Source organism: Biomphalaria glabrata, chromosome 7 (assembly GCF_947242115.1).
Source record: "Biomphalaria glabrata chromosome 7, xgBioGlab47.1, whole genome shotgun sequence".
NCBI lineage: Eukaryota > Metazoa > Mollusca > Gastropoda > Planorbidae > Biomphalaria > Biomphalaria glabrata.
This window is the reverse complement of record NC_074717.1, coordinates 21532506-21554703: the sequence shown is the minus strand read 5'-3', so window position 1 is coordinate 21554703 and position 22198 is coordinate 21532506. Positions and strand designations below refer to the sequence as shown.

General features: G+C 40.7%; 1 protein-coding gene across 1 annotated transcript in view; it reads right to left on the bottom strand.

Moving 5' to 3' along the window:
* Window positions 1-22198, bottom strand: part of LOC106070137 (T-box transcription factor TBX20-like) — an 85208-nt gene that overhangs the window by 22053 nt on the left and 40957 nt on the right. Inside the window, exon 4 of the mRNA XM_056035371.1 lies at window positions 646-762. Within this exon, the coding sequence (XP_055891346.1) occupies window positions 646-762 (117 nt within the window). The remainder of the gene's footprint in view (window positions 1-645; window positions 763-22198) is intronic.

The following is a 22198-nucleotide window of genomic DNA, read 5'->3' as shown; positions in this document are numbered from 1 at the left end:
ACAAATAAGAAGCGAGCTCTGGGAAGAGGTTGTTTTATTTTTCATCTAGATCTAGTTCTGTGCCAAGCGAAATATGACATCGCTAAAATCAGAGTTTCAACTGAGCTCTGCATTTGATAGTTTTGGTCGTAACAGGCAGACAACATAAACACAAATGTGGCTATTTTTTTTTTGTCCTAATTGTCAAAAAAAAAATAAATCTTGTAAACTATAAAATACATACTAATTACATACATAAGTTGGCTGGGCCTAGTGGTATGTAGTTTGTTTTAAGATGGTTCTAGGAATAATAAATATTCTGTTTTAATTACTTTTGTTTCCTTCTTCCATCTATGTTTTCTTTTCATTTTTTTTTATGTAACCCTAAAATTAGGATATAATTTAGTTCGTTTTGGGGAGTTATTTTAAGATGATGTCTGTTGGTACAAATATAATAAAGAACCTAAGAATTGGGGAATGAATGAATCAGCTAATATAGAAGGTAAAACAACTAGCATTTTTCTGTCCCCCCCCCCTCCTCCCTTTAGCTTTATTTCGAATTTCGCTGTGCAAGTTTTATCAAGGACTTTTAGTGCTTTGGCGTACAGTGCCTATGTTGATAAAGACGTATCGATTACTATTTAATAAACAATGACGTTAACTAACCTGTGATAGGCGTATCGATACCGTTTGCTGTCCACAGCAACGATATCCATCAGGACGCAGTAACGTGAGCTGGGGTCAAGGTCGGTGAAAGAGACTCTGACTGTAGGGAACATCCGTCTGCAAAAGAACACATACCATATCAGATAAATTAACCCATTTCATTACTAATTAAATGTATTTTGTTCACACTTGTGTTTAGTTGGAAGTTGATTAAAAAAGAACATGTCATAGAACATTCTCATGTAATTATACGCGTCCATTGTAGGTAGAGCTAAAAATAGGTCATAAAAGTCCAGGAGCGCGCTAAAAAAAAAAACCCATTCATTTCGCATTACGCAGACTTTTTCCCCCTAACCTAGATCTGAACTTAGATTAAGCTATATAAAAAGGGAAAGAACCACGGGGTAAACAAATTGTATATTATGTTTTATTTTCAATAATTTCATTTTTGGATGACAGCCTGGTCGTGTTTGGGCTCTGGACTGTCGTCTCGAAGGTCCCGGGTTGCCCACCTATGCCGACCTGCGGGAGTCTTGAGCTAGAATGTACTCATCTGAATGAAACGTTCGAAACCTGTCCAACAAACAGGCTGGACTTAATGCATTGATAGCGCTGCTAGGGTTCACAAGTATTCTGTGAGCCTATTGCATAGTACTATTCAGCAACGCAATTGTTTAACCAATGTTTAACCAAATGTTTAACTGTTACACATGAGTTCGAACACACGAGGGATGCGATAGTAAATTCTTATTTTCAACAACGCTCTTGATGTTTTAAGATTTTAACTTGACAGAGAGAGAGCTTAAAAGCCAATAGATACTATTCTCCAGGAGCCGCTGTGAATAGAATTATGTTTTACAGGTTTAGTTTTTTTTATCTTAACAAATTATGGGAACATGCAGCGGGTGTGCATGTGTGTGCGTGTGTGTGCGCTTTTGTGGGGGGGGGGGAGGTATCGTGCAAACAAGTTCGTGACGAAGGAAAGAGACAGAGACAGATTTGGGAACATCTTACTAATTGACTTTTTTTTTCATTCATTCCGAGTGATAATTTTTTAACCCACCCTCCTTTCTCCCTCTCTCTCTCTTTTTCATTTTTACAGCTATCTTTCACTCTTTTTCACAAACTTTTTTTTCTTGTTTTTTCTTCTATCTCCTTCTCTCTATTTCAGTCTCTTTGACTCTCTTTCTCACTTTCCCCTTTTTAGCAGTGAAAATCCGACATCATGATATTTTTGACCATACAAAGTCCTGATGTAAGGGCTATTTTTTTCTTTTCTGAAATCGAAAAATCTAATTTTTTAAATCACTTACGCAAGCAGTTTTTTCATATAAATGCACCACTTTTACAACTAGTCGCTATTAATAGAAACAAACACGGGAGGCTCCTTAGTATGGGCAATAAACATGTACCATATTTTTAACACATTTATGCAAAAGGTTTTAGATTTTATTTTTCAAAAATATTTTTTTTTACATTTGTATTGCTAAGTTAAGCAAGTTCTGTTATACTAACCAAATTTAAACAAAAAAATTACTTTTATTTTTAAAGAGAAAAAATTGATTTTGTATGCATATAAATGGAACATAATTTTAAACAATTAATAAGTTGTTTTTTCATATTATCGCGTGAGTTTCAAATTGCAAAGAGATCTAAATACAGAACCAAAGGAAGGGGAGAATTGTTTTACAGAGATTTTTTTTGTCTTTGAATAAGAGATTGACCCTTTACAGAACAATTAGGTCAATTAGATAATTATTATAAGACATCAGTTAGGCCAGGTTCACATTTAACTTCTCCTTCACTTTCACCTTTCCCTTGGTCTGCTGGACCGTTGGGGCATCACACGGGATCTGTCAACCTTCTTTCTCCATTCTTCTCTGTCATTTGCCTTTGATAGAATTTCATTCTGATATTCTTTCTTAAAATATTAAAACCTGCCTTGGTGGACCACATCGGAGACCGATTTTTGAGTTTGTGTTTCCACACAAACTGTCTTCGTAACCTTTTTTTAAACAAGAAGATGACACTATTTTCAAGTTTATTTACTTGCGTATTAAAAGTCCCGGAGTTGCCAATAATTCTACAATAGATTCCTAAAGCATGGAACAAAACCTATCTAAGTCCAGGCGCTTTGTTAGCAAAGTGTTGACTACAAGTCATTTATCTATTCCTCTCTTCTTTCTCTCTCTTCGAATTTCTTCCTACTCCCATCCCTTCCCAAAGAGTAAGCTCGTGGTCGATCGGCAATATAACAAGACCCAAATTATACGTCTGCAACCAACGAGTTCCCGCCGAGTTCCCCGATGACACAAAGCTTCCAGGGAAGTCCGCAGCTCCACTCCCCCCCCCCCCTTTTCCCTTTTTGATACCATCGAAAACTGTTTGAAATAACCGATTAATCTGGAACAAGATACCCGCCCCATGACTAGGAAAGGACGCGGCAATAACATTGACATTTATTTTCTAATAGAAAGGTCAGGAGTCAAGGTCAGATACGACCGTGGTCCTAGTGTAACTAACAATACCATACATGTCAATTTATTATATTTTAGTGCCTATCTATCTATCTATCTATCTATCTATCTATCTATCTATCTTTCTTTCTTTCTTTCTTTCTTGCTATCCGTCCTTGTATTTCTCTACCAAACTGAATGTTCTTTATTATTTTTTTAATAAATTAATATATAGGCTTGAGCTTTGAGACTGGCTAACCATTAAACGCGAAATTTACTTGTAAATTTGAAATGATTTAAACATTCAATTTTCGAACACTGTGCATTTCAGTTAATACAGACAACTTTGTTTGTCGCCACCGAATGACGAGAGAATATACGATTAGAAATTTTTAATGGTGGCATATAGAAGTTCCTTGCTTATAAAAGGTTTGTTTAAAAGCACGTGAGAAAATTAACCTGTGCTACATTCTGAGTCTATAATCTATAGATAGTTGTAGTTAGCAGACAAAATTACAATACTAAAACAATGAAGTGGATATAAAGCGAAATATGTTTGTAACATTTCACTATGACGAAGAAGACTATAGACCAGTCCTTATTAAGGCAAGAACAATGGACCCTTCCTAAAACTAGTAAGAAATATTTTTATCCGAGATAGTCATCTGTGTCGCGTTTGTTCACTCAAATAGTACCTTATGTTCTGGGTACGTTGCACCTAATTTCTTGACATTTCAGCGACAGTATCAGCCTCGCTGTTGTGGCTAATCGGTGAAAACATTCAATCAAAGAAAAAGGAATAAATTCCAAGTTCAGGTTCTGCTTGAGAGGGTCGGATGACAGGATCGTGTGGAGCGGTAAACAACACAGATCTAACGATAACGGGGTAGAAATGACACGCCCCTGTCATGTTACAGTGTAACGCCTCCACACCTTCCTCCCACACACTCTCACATTCTGTCTCCCACACTCACACATTCCGACTCACACACTCACACACTCCTGATCTGCTTAAGCGAGAAATCTGAATAATATTAATGAGACAACGTGTGAGAACGGATTGTGTATCCCCCCCCTTTCCCGGAACAGACCACCGTCCAGTGGCGTTGGAAGGACGCGAAGGGTGTTTAAAAAAATGATGTCGGCAATAAATAAGGGGCGGGATGGACAGATTTTTTACACCCACAACCAACTTCCACCTGCTTAGTGAGAATATGTTTGCGATGAAGAGAATTTTGAAATATTAAAATAATCACTTCTTGGGTAGCTAGGGAGAGTTTACCCGACCCGATCCCAGCATGCCATCGTTGAAACCAAACACACTCAACATATTATTGATATTAAATAGTTTTTTTTTTTTTTTGTTTTTTTTTAAATTATGCTTTGCATTACTATTGACATTTGATTTTTATTTCAACTTTCTAGATCCAACCAACATCAGAGACTTGTAACAGTCTGCATCATTCATAGGTTTAGCACTTAGCATGAACGCATTCCAGCATAACGTCAGTTTATTTAATTGGGAGCATTTAATAACACCATCACTCTGCAAGCCCTAAAGATTCTATTTATGGGAAGAAAGAACTCCTTTATATTGCAATATTTAACATAGCCTAAGTATCCGTGCAGCAATGCTGGTACTGCCTAAGTGTCCTTGCAGCAATGCTAGTACTGCCTAAGTATCCGTGCAGCAATGCTGGTACTGCCTAAGTGTCCTTGCAGCAATGCTGGTACTGCCTAAGTGTCCTTGCAGCAATGCTGTTACTGCCTAAGTGTCCGTGCAGCAATGCTGGTACTGCCTAAGTGTCTGTGCAGCAATGCTGGTGCTGCCTAAGTGTCCGTGCACCAATGCTGGTACTGCCTAAGTGTCTGTGCAGCAATGCTGGTGCTGCCTAAGTGTCTGTGCACCAATGCTGGTGCTGCCTAAGTGTCCGTGCACCAATGCTGGTACTGCCTAAGTGTCTGTGCAGCAATGCTGGTGCTGCCTAAGTGTCTGTGCACCAATGCTGGTGCTGCCTAAGTGTCTGTGCACCAATGCTGGTACTGCCTAAGTGTCCGTGCACCAATGCTGTTCAATACTAAGACGTTGATGTTTTCCTTTGATCGCCTTTACTGTAAATAACACACAATTTTTGTATTCGCCTCTCTGGTGAACAATTTTTGGTGTCAGAGTTAGCATCTCGCCTATGCACCTACATTTTCTTTTAGTGCGTGTGTGGGGGGGGGGGAAGAGAAAGATTTCGTTTTGGTCAAGATTTGTCCAAACGACTTACTACTGGTCAACCTCGACCGTCAACAGTAAGTGTGTAAAGATGGAAGGAGTTAGTCGACCCAATTTTTTTTGTCGCCTAATCTGTAGATTATCTCTCTACATGTGAACTGTTGACTAGAGAACTTATCTAGACCCAAGCTTTGCTAATCTATCATCGAATAGTTAAATGTCGCCAAGAAATGGCATGTTTACTATTCTTCTTACGGGTAATAGTTTTACCAGTGATTCTAAAACGAATGACATGTGATCCCAGATCTTTCTGGAAATTAGGAAGCGACTAGTTAGTAAGTTAATTAATCCTATTTTAATACAGTCACATTAAGACGTTTGATCTCACACTTTGGCGTGTTCGACGCACTACACGGGAACTGACTTCTTGTTTGACAGAGGTTTGAGATTCACTGTTCTAGATAATCTATGGTATCCAATGACAACACTCCCGTCGTGCAGCGCGGGGCTTACATGGCACAAGCAATTAAAGTGACATCAGATAGGAGGTAAATCCCATCTGCCGGGCGTCCCATTCCTCTACTCTTCCATCCCTTCCAGTGACACAAGAGGGATTCACTTTGTCCTTGGGAAGAGGGGAAAGGGGAGTGGTATGATGTAAGTGTGTGAAATTACAAGCCAGGGAAGTTTAGATAAAGAAAAAAAAGTGAAGGTACACTGGCCAATAAGTCTCATCAGATAAGCTCTGCACGTAGCGTGGACACAAGCGGACACTCGGGGGGCGTGGGCCTATCACGGCACCCTCTAACAAATCGGATCATTTCTAATCTCCTTATTGACCGTGGCGGTTGGTGGACGCCGTGAATTATTCGACTGTAGTGGTCAGAGTGGTCACCATGAAACGCGCGAAGGGTCATAAATATCGCGAAGATACCCACATAGTACAGTAGTGGGCAGAGTCGGTCTCACTTTCCACCTTGATCACTAAAACAGTTGGGTCACCTCACCGAACTTTGAAGCACTGGGACATAAATGCACGCGATACTTCTGAAACTGCCATTGGGTGTAAAGCGGTTGAATGGTTTAACCTTGCCTAGTCACATAAAAAAGCAAGATGACAAAGTGAGTTTGAGTTATTTAAACTCACAGGTGACCCCTGTGTGCAAGTCGTACCAACATATTACCGCACACAGATGCTTAAAGTATTCTCATCGGTGATTTCAACTTATAATGGGCCAACAGACTTTGTAGATGAGAAATGCATGTGAAATATGATCTTCCTACTACCTCTAATCATGTCTGACTGTTTTTGTGTGTGTACTTAAATGGTTTCTATGTTTATGAATAAAAAAAAATAATTGTATAATTAATTGATATCGCTTTAAAGCTGACCTTGTAAGTAGGTCAGTATTTCTTGCAAGCACTGGGAAGAAGATAACGAACTCGAATGTTCGCAATCAGACTTCAAGGTCAAAGCTTTTCAGTCGCCCGTCTTCGTTTTACCATTTGTTGAACTAGAATAGATCGATACTTCTATCTTGGTAACCAAAGGCTACAATATCAAATGACTAAAAAGAACACTTATTTCCTACACGGTGAAGGCAAATGTTAAATTTGATTTCCAGTTAACAAACGAGTATATGACGAGTATATAAACATGACAGACAGAGCGTGCTTAGACAAAAGCGATTTTTCCCTACAGGGGGCAGGCGCTACAAAAAAAAAAAAACATTAAAAAGAAAAAAGACGTTACCAGTGAGACTAGCGGTAGCCCATTAACTCATTACCGGCTAGCCCATTAACTCATTACCGACGTATTGCTGTCTTAAGATTTATTTATACATTTAAATGAACTTAATACATGTGTAAGATGAAAGATACAAATATCACAATATGCCTTTTTGATATCTCTGTCTCTTACTTTCTCTCTCTCACTGTCCTCTAATTCTCTGTCTCTTATTTTCTCTCACTCGATGTCCTCTATTTCTCTCTTTCTCTTACTATCTCTCACTAAATGTACTCTCTTTCTCTCTCTCTCTCTCTCTCTGTTAGTTTGTCCACAAATTTATTCATTTTTGCATGTGTGAACGTGTCTAGCGTGCGCCCGCCCTCCCCCTAACCTAAATGACACCCTCCTTCCCCCCCCCCCTCTCAGTTTGTACCTCTTCATCTCATACCTTCCCTACGAATGAACTCGCCCAGCGAAACCAGAAACCTGTGGCCTTAATGAGATCTCACGGAAAGGGCTCGGAACCAAATGCAGCCCCTCTCGTTGATTTAGAGCTGTCGCTAGAGGAGCCGCAGATCAAAGTTCACATCACGTGACAGGGGGCGCCCCCTTGCGTGCATTTAGAGACAGGGCGAGTGTCGGGTGTTTAGCGCCCAGTGACTTTTTTTTTCTTTCTGCAAAATGTGTTAATTCAATGTCTGCAGTTCATTTAACTTTTTTGTTTTGTTCAAAAGTTCAGTGTGACCCAGCTGAAACAGAAAAGTCTCATGTATTCCTAATGAGCACAAGATTTCTTTTTTTGTCGTTTATTTTGGTGACAATCTAGGTCTTTGTGAGTGAACGAATCAGAACTTTGTTAGCATATAAACACATTTATCTGCAATGAGATTGAGTTCTTATCATATTTACATGTTGACAGGTGTGTGTGTGAGAGGAGAAATGGCGTCCATTAAGCTTCTGGTATTTTCTATCATTTTGTATCATTAACTCTTGAGGTACATCACACACACACACGCAGATACACATTGACATACAAGAGCACACAGACACTCACAGACAGAAGTTTACAAAACTGACTATTTCAAATTTAAGCTAAAGACCAGGAATATGTTTGAAGTTAAATCTAATCTTTTTAAACTTATCGGTCCTATCGGCTCATCATGATTTTAATACAATTTTCAGACAAGTGTGTTTGATTGGAAGGCTTTACGGAGAGATTTTGTTCAGTTTATGCAACAAGAGCCGCCACTGCTTGATGAACTGTGAAGCAGTTTGCCATTGCATTTTCTGGTGGAGCAGTCCACCAATTCATAATTTAGGTGGAGCATTATTGCAATGCATGTTCATCTGTGGAGAGTCCGCCACTGTATGTTGCCGAAAAAAACAGTTCGCCACTACATGTTCCCGGTGGAGCAATCCACCACTACAGGTTCCCGGTGGAGCAGTCCACCACTACAGGTTCCCGGTGGAGCAGTCCACCACTACAGGTTCCCGGTGGAGCAGTCCACCACTACAGGTTCCCGGTGGAGCAGTCCGTTACTACATATTTCTTTGGTTGTTTCTTTAAGTAGCCAATAATTTTGTGTGAGTATGTGTGTATATGTATGTGTGTGTGCGGAGTGGGTTTTTTTTTTTTGGGGGGGGGGGGACATTATTATTAAAATGAACACTATCAAGTCACGTGGGGAGATTTAAAGGATCTCATTTGAATAATTAAATTTTTTTTTCTGTTTAATCATTTCTCTGAGTTACTTTGAAAGTTCCTTTCTATATTTCAATCAAAACAAAGATAGGTTGGACTACATGCTAGTGTTGATTCAAATAGGTGCGAAGTGAATCAGTCGAATCTTTTAGAAAATAACAAACACAAGTTTAATTAACTCCTAAGTTGTAAAGGCAGAAAAACATGTGGTGCAAAGTAGAGACACATAGGGGTGAAGGACAGAGACACATAGGAGGGAAGGACAGAGACACATAGGAGTGAAGGACAGAGACACATAGGAGTGAAGGACAGAGACACATAGGAGTGAAGGACAGAGACACACAGGAGTGAAGGACAGAGACACATAGGAGTGAAGGACAGAGACACATAGGGGCGAAGGAGAGAGACACATAGAAGTGAAGGACAGAGACACACAGCAGTGAAGGACAGAGACACATAGGAGTGAAGGACAGAGACACATAGGAGTGAAGGACATAGACACATAGGGGGGAAGGACAGAGACACATAGGAGTGAAGGACTGAGGCACATAGGAGTGAAGGACAGAGACATATAGGAGCGAAGGACAGAGACACATAGGAGTGAAGGACAGAGACACATAGGAGTGAAGGACAGAGACACATAGGAGTGAAGGACAGAGACACATAGGAGTGAAGGACTGAGACACATAGGAGTGAAGGACTGAGACACATAGGAGTGAAGGACAGAGACACATAGGAGTGAAGGACAGAGACACATAGGAGCGAAGGACAGAGACACATAGGAGTGAAGGACAGAGACACATAGGAGTGAAGGACAGAGACACATAGGAGTGAAGGACTGAGACATATAGGAGTGAAGGACAGAGACACATAGGAGTGAAGGACAGAGACACATAGGAGTGAAGGACAGAGACACATAGGAGTGAAGGACAGAGACACATAGGAGTGAAGGACAGAGACACATAGGAGTGAAGGACAGAGACACACAGGAGTGAAGGACAGAGACACATAGGAGTGAAGGACAGAGACACATAGGGGCGAAGGAGAGAGACACATAGAAGTGAAGGACAGCGACACACAGCAGTGAAGGACAGAGACACATAGGAGTGAAGGACAGAGACACATAGGAGTGAAGGACATAGACACATAGGGGGGAAGGACAGAGACACATAGGAGTGAAGGACTGAGGCACATAGGAGTGAAGGACAGAGACACATAGGAGCGAAGGACAGAGACACATAGGAGTGAAGGACAGAGACACATAGGAGTGAAGGACAGAGACACATAGGAGTGAAGGACAGAGACACATAGGAGTGAAGGACTGAGACACATAGGAGTGAAGGACTGAGACACATAGGAGTGAAGGACAGAGACACATAGGAGTGAAGGACAGAGACACATAGGAGCGAAGGACAGAGACACATAGGAGTGAAGGACAGAGACACATAGGAGTGAAGGACTGAGACACATAGGAGTGAAGGACTGAGACATATAGGAGTGAAGGACAGAGACACATAGGAGTGAAGGACAGAGACACATAGGAGTGAAGGACAGAGACACATAGGAGTGAAGGACAGAGACACATAGGGGGGAAGGACAGAGACACATAGGAGTGAAGGACTGAGGCACATAGGAGTGAAGGACAGAGACACATAGGAGTGAAGGACAGAGACACATAGGAGTGAAGGACAGAGACACATAGGAGTGAAGGACAGAGACACATAGGAGTGAAGGACAGAGACACATAGGAGTGAAGGACAGAGACACATAGGAGTGAAGGACAGAGACACATAGGAGTGAAGGACAGAGACACTCATGGGCGTCCTAACATTAGGGTTGGGTGCACTCATGGGCGTCCTAACAAATCCCGCAGTTTAAAATCCCGTAACTCCCAGATTCGGAAGAGAAGTGCTTGACCACACAGCAGCCACCCCCCACCCGTGAGCTCTAGGTGTTTTAATCTCATCCAATGTTCATTAAAATACGTCAATATACTCTAATGAATACTTTCGTGTCAATAATTACTTGCTGTGACGCATAATGAAAGTAAACCAATAAAAACTAATACATAATTCTGGTAGTTGTTGGCGAAATGTTTAAAATGCAAGAAAAAGCAGACGTGACGTGAAGTCTCTCTTGCCTCCACAGTTCACCCTTCCCCGGCTGAGATCTAGATGTCAGCACGGCAAATTGGAAGAACAGAGGGGAGACTATCCAATGAGTTACAAATGAAATGCAAAAGACCTTTGAAAACATCACGTGCTTGTTGACAGCATGACATTGCTGATTGGCTGTGTCGTCGGAGCATGCGCGGTGGATCGTGACGTTGCAAGTCTTTGAGCCTAGTCCCTACAACAGAGTGGAAGTCAAGCAAATCTAGCTCTAAATTCTAGAAGAAAACAAAATCTAAATTGTGTCAAGTGTGAAGAGTTAGGAAGGAAATCAGTAGAAGTTCTGTAGTCTGACATTATTACATTTCTTTACGGCACAGCTCCATATAAAAAAACAACAACTTGAAGGCACTTTTATCAGGGCTGGATCGAGGTTTCTCTAGAAAATATTTCAGAAACAGTGGCGTTCTGAGGTGGAAGGACGCTCATGGGGCAACTTGTTGATATCTTGTCATTCCAACAAATTATTAGAATCGAAAGTAAATTATAGAATTATTATTGAAAACTGCTTAAGAACTTTGAGGCGAAATGAAAGGGAAGGGGTGTTTTTTAATCTGAATTTGTTTATACCACCATTTAGTTTTCCATTGTGCAGGTAAACTACAGTCTAGAAATTAAAAAGTCTATTTCAATGTCGATGTAGCTTCTATCTGCAATGTAATTCTATATCACAAAACCCTTTTGAAATAACCAAGTAATAAAAACAAACACAATTGGATTAGGCGTATTTAAGAAGCGCAACTCTGTGTATTCGAATGCCCATAGTCGGCCATAGAGGTGAGGTGCACGCTAAGGAGAACTACTAAAGAATGTCAGGCCAAAGTGTTCTCAATCCAATTTTTTACTTTCTAAACAAGAGCTGTTTTTTTTTAATACTTTGAAAAGGATTGTCCTCCGAGACTTCTGCTTATTAAGTATCTATATCGCTCAAGTTTGTACATTATGTACAATTATAATTGAAGACAGGAATTAATTTATTTGCCGGATTATTGTATTATTAAAAACTTGTGTTCTAAGGCAAGGGACATAATTTAGTAGCCTCTAATGAGATCAGCAGTAATCCTGCAGTAATTAAATTGCTCATGCGTGAAACCTTCAAGACTTTGTCGCTAACAAGATTCCAGGGGTGAAATTAAAGTTGGGTATGGACTTTGTTTTTAAAGACTCTTAGACCGTAACAGGTGGTCGAAAATTAACAAGGTCAAGGTCGTTAGTAATAGGGAAATTTAAAAAGTTGTAAAAATTGGTCTTTGGGATATTTAAAAAAAATCATCATCTGTTTGGTGACTGACTTCCACTACGTGTCTATAGAGTTTGTGTCTGAGCTATTCTACACGTCATGAGGTGGGTCGTTTGGTCAGAAAGTAGTCAAATCTGGGCAAACACGCGCCCTGTTGACATGACATATCTTTGGCATGATTTAGCACTTTACACCATTTTTTTTAATATACTTTTTTTAAGCAACGCAAACCGTTGACCACTCAATGCTACCTGCTTACGACATTACATTGTAGCATTTCAGAAAAAAAAGTGCATAGTGAGTTAGTGACATCATTAGTATATAGGAGAATGTTCAAATCCTTCACTGGAGCTCTGACTGTGTACAGCTTTAGACCGCTCTGTTAATCTGAGAACTGTGGAGCGTTGACATTGCAGTGAGAAAGGTGTCGGGGAGCTCGGCATAGATTTCAGCTTCTAAACGGAGTCAACGGAGATGTTTTCTTGCGTTCCAGGGGCGTATCCACCTAGGTGAAAGAGAGCTCTGCGTGGAAAGCCTCCTAACTATCCCGCCCCCCACCCACACCTCATCCATCTCACCTTTTTTTTTAAAGGTATAGAAACAGCCGAAGACTTAGTTTACGGAGTAATTTGACCGCTCTGGGTGTTATTAACCCAGATAAACTGCACCTAGCGACCTGGCAGATTTAATGAAATCATTAATCTCTCTATAATCTTTCATTGTTTTGGTTTTCAATGTTTTTAATTGAATCTAAAATGTGTTTTTTTCCCCATTAAATACGTTGAAATGTTAAGACATTTTAAAAGTGTGAGGGAAAAGGTGTGGGAGGGTAGCATTGGGCCTATGTATGGGCCATGCATTAATTGTCTATCGTGCAGACTTTAACATTAAACAACCTCCACCCCCCCCTCCGTATACATACTCCTAACACAAAAGGTGTTTGTTTGAAATTAAACATTCAGACCCTATTAACATAAAAGATTTTTTAGAGGAACTTGTGAAAATGTTAATATTCTTTGATTGTCCGTTTAATAGCTGAAAATGGAATACATTGGAGGGTTGAGAATCTTGGATATAAAATTTAAAAAAAAAAATGGGAGGGGGGGGTAGAGAATCGATGATAGAAAATAGGTGAGAGAGTGGATAAAGGAAGGGGTTTCAGAAAAACATCAAACAATTTTCTTGTTCCCAACTTTGACATGTTTACGATTTCTTCCAAAGTTGTGTCTTCGTCCCTCTCTCCAATCGACATACCCTCCCCCCATCTGTATCCTCCAACCCCCGACCCGGTTCCCCTTTCTTATATTCTAGGTACCTGCCTGTGTCACTATGCGTTCGGCTAGAATTACCCCGGGTGCCGCCAGCGCCCGCCTTTATTAGTGAGTTCGACACTTCAGCACGGGGTTTCTAAAGATAGCGGGAGGGTAGTTAGGGTGAGGGTGTCAGAGATTAAGTAGGTGGATACGTTGGAGGAAGGGGAGAGGTTCACTTTTGCCCCCCCCCCTGGATTTCATTGACGAAAAAAAACGGGGAGTTTCTAGGTGACTTTATTTGCCCTCACGATACCCAGATCAGGCGCTCCACACCTAGCAGCCAAATCCATCACGATACCCAGATCAGGCGCTCCACACCTAGCAGCCAAATCCATCGCCCAATCTTGAGCCAAAGCACAAGAAAGATGACAATGATAACGTAAGGGCTCCGACAAACAGCAAACAACTGAGTAGGTTATCTCCCAATAGGATGGAGTAGGACAGGATGGATGAATTATAGAATGAGAGATGAATAGAACAAAAGGATAAACTGAAGAATAAAAAATGTGGAGGGGGGAGGTGTTTAGAACAGCTGTATGTCAGTCGTCATCTGAACAATGTCGTAGTCAAAAGAAGAACTCTCTCTTTCGCAGTCAACAGAAGAACGATGTCACAGTCAACAGAAGAACGATGTCGCAGTCAACAGAAGAACGATGTCGCAGTCAACAGAACAACGATGTCGCAGTCAACAGAACAACGATGTCGCAGTCAACAGAACAACGATGTCGCAGTCAACAGAACAACGATGTCACAGTCAACAGAAGAACGATGTCGCAGTCAACAGAACAACGATGTCGCAGTCAACAGAACAACGATGTCGCAGTCAACAGAACAACGATGTCGCAGTCAACAGAAGAACGATGTCACAGTCAACAGAACAACGATGTCGCAGTCAACAGAAGAACGATGTCGCAGTCAACAGAAGAACGATGTCGCAGTCAACAGAAGAACGATGTCGCAGTCAACAGAAGAACGATGTCGCAGTCAACAGAAGAACGATGTCGCAGTCAACAGAAGAACGATGTCGCAGTCAACAGAAGAACGATGTCGCAGTCAACAGAAGTACGATGTCGCAGTCAACAGCTATGAGCTGTAGTAAAAAAAAAATGTTTCGCAAGATAAACGTCAAGAGTGGAAGTACGTCAAGAGTGGAAGTACGTCAAGAGTGGAAGTATGTCAAGAGTGGAAGTATGTCAAGAGTGGAAGTATGTCAAGAGTGGAAGTATGTCAAGAGTGGAAGTATGTCAAGAGTGGAAGTACGTCAAGAGTGGAAGTATGTCAAGAGTGGAAGTATGTCAAGAGTGGAAGTATGTCAAGAGTGGAAGTATGTCAAGAGTGGAAGTATGTCAAGAGTGGAAGTATGTCAAGAGTGGAAGTACGTCAAGAGTGGAAGTACGTCAAGAGTGGAAGTATGTCAAGAGTGGAAGTATGTCAAGAGTGGAAGTATGTCAAGAGTGGAAGTACGTCAAGAGTGGAAGTATGTCAAGAGTGGAAGTATGTCAAGAGTGGAAGTATGTCAAGAGTGGAAGTACGTCAAGAGTGGAAGTATGTCAAGAGTGGAAGTACGTCAAGAGTGGAAGTACGTCAAGAGTGGAAGTACGTCAAGAGTGGAAGGAGGTCAAGAGCTTTGACCAGTTTGAGAGATACATACAAATCAAATGATACTTTACTTTACAGTTAGTAGTCAGAATAATAAGAAATCACAAGTCTCTTAATTAACTGTCACAGAATTGCTTGTCGCTGTAGTCTCCATAATCCTATGTCGCTATTCTAGATGACAACAATAACACATTCAGTTCAGTGACCTTCTGTTTCAATAAATCTAATCTAAGAAAACAAAAACGAAAAACAACCAACAACTTTAGAACTCATCATCTGCCTGAATCTTCTTTCTTTTTTTCTGTTCCCCATTTTCTGTCCCCCTTGGATCCCATCGCGTTCTAATTAAGTCGACATAATGAATGCCTCGAGTTGAGGCCCTTTTCAGCGGGAGCAGTGGATCTCGTGTTTTTATGGTGTCTTCTCCGCCTTCCATAACCCCTTCCTCCTCAAACTGACCCCTACCAAACTGTGGGATATGGTCGGCCGGGGAGGGGAGCTATGGGGGATGGGTACGGAGGCAGAGAACTTTTATAAGTACCTCTAGTCTTGTACTCTTGGACACAGCCTCTTCCTTCGAATGCTCACTCCTTTACTCTCAGCGGCCGGTGGAGAATAAATGACCAGATAAATGTCAGTTTGGGAGACCTAGGGTTGACCGCGAGGTTCGAATGTCCATCCAGTCCAAAGAGATCCAAAAGACGTGCCAAACTGACCCCTTTCCCTCTAACTCCTGTCCCTGAGAGCTCAAACGGTTGATTGCTCTACTCCCGTGTTAGCAAAGATGGATCACTGTGACTCTAAGCGCCTCCCTGTCCACTCTAGCGCGGCGACATTAACGCCGAGGTTATTAAATGAAGATAAAAACTTGAAGTTTGAAGTGAACATAAGATCGTTCGGAGCAGACGACAAACAAAACAACCAACTGCAGACTGTGAACCCTCCCCCACCTCCTTGATCAATGATAAAGTTTAAAAAAAAAAAAAGTTCAACGGATGTGTAGAACCGCGGAGACATAAAAACCTGGCTTCAGACCATCCCAGCGGCAGATAAACGCGGAGGCGACACAATGCTAATGACAGGCTTGTTCCCGCAGTCAACAAATATGTTACTTCCTCTCCAGGGGAATTATGGGATACATGGGCAATAACGCCGACCATCTTGTTTCCTTTTAAATTTCAAGACTTCATTAACAATTCCGTCTGACTGTGGATAACCTCCCTTTATTCTCTTCCTTCTCAAGCGTTGTCTTACGTTTTAGTGTCTTCGTCTGGTCACTAGGACAAATAGAAGCATGTCGACTCTACACGTTACTTTGGAGTCTTGATATACGATCTAATTGTTTTAACAACACAATGACCACTACTGATGAACAAACTCAAATTGTGATTTCAATTCTTACGTTCCGAAGCGATAGGTGAAGACTAGGATTTGAATTTCTGTACCTGGGAACTTGACTTTAGTTAAGAAAAAGTAAAGACGGTTGGTCTTTGTGCAGGCCTTGTCCACAGACACATAAGATCTGAAGATGGAACTTTACTTTTTTAAAGTATATTCTTATTGCGACACTATGTCTGAAGTTCAGATCTTATCTTACATGATACAGACTTTACTTCAAAAAAGAAGATGATTACGTCCTACGCGTCATGCATTTAGTCATGAATATTAACCAATGACCTAAGTTTTGCCAATTCACTGGTTTTCCTGGCTAGCCCAGGCAACACATTCCATGCTCTAATAGCGCCAGGGAAGAAGGAGCTTTTGTACAAATTAGTCTTAGCATATGGAGCGACACTGTGGCCTTTATCTTTGTGTCTTTCTGAGTATTTTATTAAATTTTGTTTTTGTATTTCAAGATTATGGTACAGTGTTTTATGTATAATAGCTACTTTACTTTATAAGTCTTCTGGCCTGAAGGCTTTCTAAATTTAGTGATTTTACTAAAGGTGTAACTCTAGTCAAATGTGAATATTCGTTTGTTATTCTATATCAGAAACAAAAATGTAACATAACAGAATCTTTATTTCTTCTTCTAAATCCAAATGAATTGTCTTCTGTGTTAAGATCTATCTCTAGATACTCCACCTAGCGTCAAATCTCTGATTTATATTTCAGCTTTAAGTAAAAAATCTCGCCAGAGTATTGAAACTAGGCCTATTAACGCATGGTTATGAACGAATCAGTGTCACGTTAATATTTCTCCAGACACTTGCAAATGATTTGCAAACATATATCTTAACGTCGTATTGTTAGAGCGTCGTATGTGGCGCGCACTTGAAAGTAAATGACCGGTGATCCCTGGGCTTCTTCCGTGTAGCCTAATGTCCACCTCCATTGTTGAGCAGCTGATGACCGAACTGTCCGAACCAAGGCGTCAAATTAAGAAACTGTCAAAGCAGACAGACGCCTTCATTTAGGTAAGCTAATTACCTGCTAGTATAGGACCCCCCCCCTCCCTTTCCTCTTTTGCGCCCACTAGCACATATCGAGTCCTATATTGTGAGAGAGTGCGCGAATGTAAAGTGGGCGCCTGTGCGACACAAAACTTAGGTTGGGGGAAGGTGCGGGGGCTGTTGCGCCCGGAGATAATTGGATGTTTATTTGGATAGTCAGGATGAAAGGCCGTTCTGTTGACTTTCAATTCATGGACAGAAAGAAGGGGAAAGAACCCAGTCCATCTTGCGCAACTGAGTCCCCCCCCTCCTCCATCGTTTAACCCTCCCCACACCATCCCCAGGTCATCAAGAAGCTTTCTGATGACAGAATTGTCATTATGTCAACTTGTAAGGCATCAGCGCACTCTTTCCTATTATACCCCCCCCCCAAAACATCCCCTCCAGAACATGTGAGGCGTTGGCAATAACAGTGTGGAACCTTTTTTAAAATTATTATCTCTGGCACGCTGCACAACGCCATAGCAAAGTTCCCGGGAACAGGGAACAAATATAAGACTGTCACGTGCGAATAAGCAAACGCAGCCATGTTATTGGGCCTGATGAAGTAATTAGGTTGTTTCTATTTGAGCGATAGTTTCGAGATGTTCGAACAGAATTAGGTTACAGTGGATTTCTTCTCACTTCGGTACAGGAGAGTTCCTATTCTGATCCCAAAGTTTTTTAGTAGCAGAGAAACTCATTGCCAGCCTTGCGTACACTATACCTTTTTACAAAGCTTATAACAACTCACGTGTCTGTGTGTCTGTGTGGAATCTATTACACGTTATTTCTCCCACTTCCCATTCTCGGATCAAGTTAGAGGCTTTGTACTTTCATTCATTGTCGATGATAACCCATAAATCAATAACAAATTTAATAACTAATTAGTTAATCGATCAATCGTAATTAATTTTGTATATATTAAAATGTACTTGGGCAGAGAATGAGGTCGTTCGCTAAAACTTACAAACTAACAAGTACTTGAATAGGTCATTGGCTTAGACACCCCTCCCCCCCTTCCGGTTCCACTAGTCTACAAAAGTGAGTCGACCGTAGAACACCAAGCTGTAACCATGAATGTTGCGCCAAACAAAAACAATTAGTGCAAATATTTCCAATCGCACAAAATTATTATCTTATAAAAATTAATGACAGGATTGGCTGATTCAAAATAATTGATACAATTTCACTCAATATAATCGAAGTTTTTTTTTTAAAGCATTTTTTAAATTGTACTTGTTAAATTTTCTTTACCAGCGTTTTCCAAACTGTGTTCCTCGGGTCCTGAAGAGCTATTCCGAGAACTACTGCAATAATAAACTAGTAGGCTACCACGTGAATTGATCTCTCTAAAAAAAATAAAAATAATAAGTAATGTGTTCCGCTAAAGTGTTCCGTTAAGGGAAAAGTTTGGGAAACACTGGCCTATACAATAATAAAAAATTCCAAATATTTCTGCTACTACTAATCTTTATGACCGTATGCCACAGTGCTAGATACGTCCAGGGGTGACCTCTGCCTATATTTTTAAAATCAATCCATATTTTATTATTTCTGTTAAATATATGTTGCCATGGAAACACCCAAGGGCGATCTAATCTAGAAGAGTTATCCTCGCATACAAAGTGCGTAGAACACACACACACTTACAAACAACGTTGAACAAACCAAAGAGACAGAACATAATGTTAGTGGTGAGTCTTATATTTCAACACACCGCCAACAAGTAGCCCCCAACTAATGACAAGGTCCTTGTACACAAACACCGTGCCCCTGACAGCGCCCTTAGAAACGTTAACGCCCCTAGGTGTCTCGAGCAACGCTAGCGCCCGACGCTCCGCCACAGATCGTACACACAATGAAAACAAGCAACTGGTCGTGTTCTGACAATCAAGCCGCGTTCACCCCGTGGTTTATTTAGCGCGGATTTTACACCACTGTCCACGTCAGCTGTCTGGCTGTGGTCATCTTAGGTTCTCATGAACACTATCCCAAGACATTCAGAGAAATGTCCGTTCCTATGTTAAGGAAAGGGACATCATCATCTGGAGAATGCAAGAAACTCAAATCCCTGTGTCAAGGCGCTATGCTAAACCTATGCAGTGTTCAATTAGTCATTTTAGCGTGAATAACAGGAGCATTTGGTTTAGACTTTAATGCAGATTTTGACTTTGGAGCAAATTGAAGGCCTTATTGTGTACCTTGTAACTTGCAGTGAGTCTAGTTGTAATTGCAGGGAGTGTAACACTTTAAAAGGATCATTTTAAAACTACCCTAAGTGTTTAGTGGATTCTAGAACAATAAAGTCACGTTGTTTTTAGCAACAAGCACTGCCCGACACAAATACTTCATTTGTAATTTATAGTAAATCTACAGATCACTACATTTGACCATTTAAATAATAGGTCTACATTACAAAGGTAGATCTAGTTGCTCAATTATTTGTGTATATTGTGATTTTATATTGTTCTGCTTCAACAAATACTGCAGGCGGTAAAGAGACAAACTTTAAAGAAACAAGAGCATGATGGGCGAAAAACTCTTGGGCGGCCGCTGCGGATCTGTCGTACTTACTATTACATGACACACATACTCACATAGTCTATGCCCATAAACACGACGTGCTTAAGAATGCTTACAAAATGTTTATATAGAGACTTTATAGGTACATACAATATGTATACATGGTTGTTTATAGTCAATGGGACATGCTGTCAGAAATAACTTTAGTTATTGTACCAGCGAACACCTATTTTATTTCACTTTTACAAAGCTTATAGGCTGGTACACAACAGATATTACATACGCTACAATTGTCGCAATATGAAGACTGTACACAACTATTCATTGTTCCTAACTAAAAATGAATAAATAAAAACAATTTACCAAATAGTTGATTAAATTATGATAATAAAAAAATGTGTTTGATATATAAAAAGGGAAATTAATTATATATTATTGAGTTATATTGCTGTAAATGTTGAGTTCTCCCCTTAGATAAGCTTAGTGTTGTGTTTTTTTTTTTTTTTTTTTTTTTTTGTTTTTTACAGTTTGCTGGTTTTATTTATTATATCATTTGTTGGTAAAATCATATATATATATATATATCTTTTGTATTGATTCGACATGTCTATACTATTTGGTCATTCTTGGCCTGGTCCTAGCTTCCCAGACTTTCTTTCCTCACCCACACAACTGTACAGCAGCGTAGTGAGTAAGTACATTCGAGACATCGATTTTCTCCTCGGCGAGAGCTCGTGTAGTCAGTTTTACATAGTAGCCTATTAGGTCGGATAGATGTTTCACTGCCAAGCTAGCGTGCTAAATGGAGGGACAGGAGGACGGCACTGGAGGTTTTCTGTTTGCTGCTGCTGCTGGTAACGAACTCGCTAGTCCTCGGTCTCTGATCCGGCTCTGAACCAACCCATTTTTAAATGAATTCTTTATGTTTACATTTCATCCTTCTTCCCCCTATTCTCATGAGCGACACAGTCTCAAACCCTAACCCTCCACCTTTGATACTACTAGGCTTGAGCATTTTAGATAGTTACTTGAAATATACAATGGACTTTATAGTTACGGGCCGACAGCAACAAATAAAATAATAATAATACAACAGAAATGACTCAATTATTTAGAATGGTATCACTGAGGCTTGAGGAGTGAATGGGCTGCCACATGTTCTGAGGCTTGAGGAGTGAATGGGCTGCCACATGTTCTGAGGCTTGAGGAGTGAATGGGCTGCCACATGTTCTGAGGCTTGAGGAGTGAATGGGCTGCCACATGTTCTGAGGCTTGAGGAGTGAATGGGCTGCCACATGTTCTGAGGCTTGAGGAGTGAATGGGCTGCCACATGTTCTGAGGCTTGAGGAGTGAATGGGCTGCCACATGTTCTGAGGCTTGAGGAGTGAATGGGCTGCCACATGTTCTGAGGCTTGAGGAGTGAATGGGCTGCCACATGTTCTGAGGCTTGAGGAGTGAATGGGCTGCCACATGTTCTGAGGCTTGAGGAGTGAATGGGCTGTCACATGTTCTGAGGCGTGGCTAACTGAACGTTTTAGAATGTACAAGAAAAAAGAAAAAGAAAGTCCTTCAAATCAGTATAAAAATGGTTTGTGTTACTATTAGCTTAAGTAAAGTGAAGTAGTTCTTTCCGACCTTGCGATCTATGGGACAAATCATTAGTGGCCCATGTCGAGGTACCCATTAGTAGCCCTTTACCGCTCAGCCACCACGGCTCTATTATAAGCTTGTCGATGAAGTCTCGAACGTCCGTTTCCAAACGTCCAATGATCTATAAGTTTAATTGAATACTTAAGGCAACTAGTTTGTCGCAATCAAAGGGATGTAATACCATAACTTCCCACCCCACACCTCTCAAAAAGAAAATCACTAGCAAAGATTCAGAATTAGAGCACTCGTTTTAAGACAAATGTGTGACATTCATAAGGAAAAACGAAACCGGAACAAGCGGGAGGGCTTAGTACCCCACAGACAGATGAGAGCAAGTACTGTAATTAGCTCACAAAGACCGACGCTACAAGTGGATGACCCCTGATTGGTTTTCTACGCAAGTTGTTTTTTAAAAGCATTTAATGTTGCGTAACAATTGCAATCAAATTTTGTTGTTTTTCAATCTCCATGCCTCGTTGGTCGTCTGCGATCATTCAACTGTGATCATGTCATT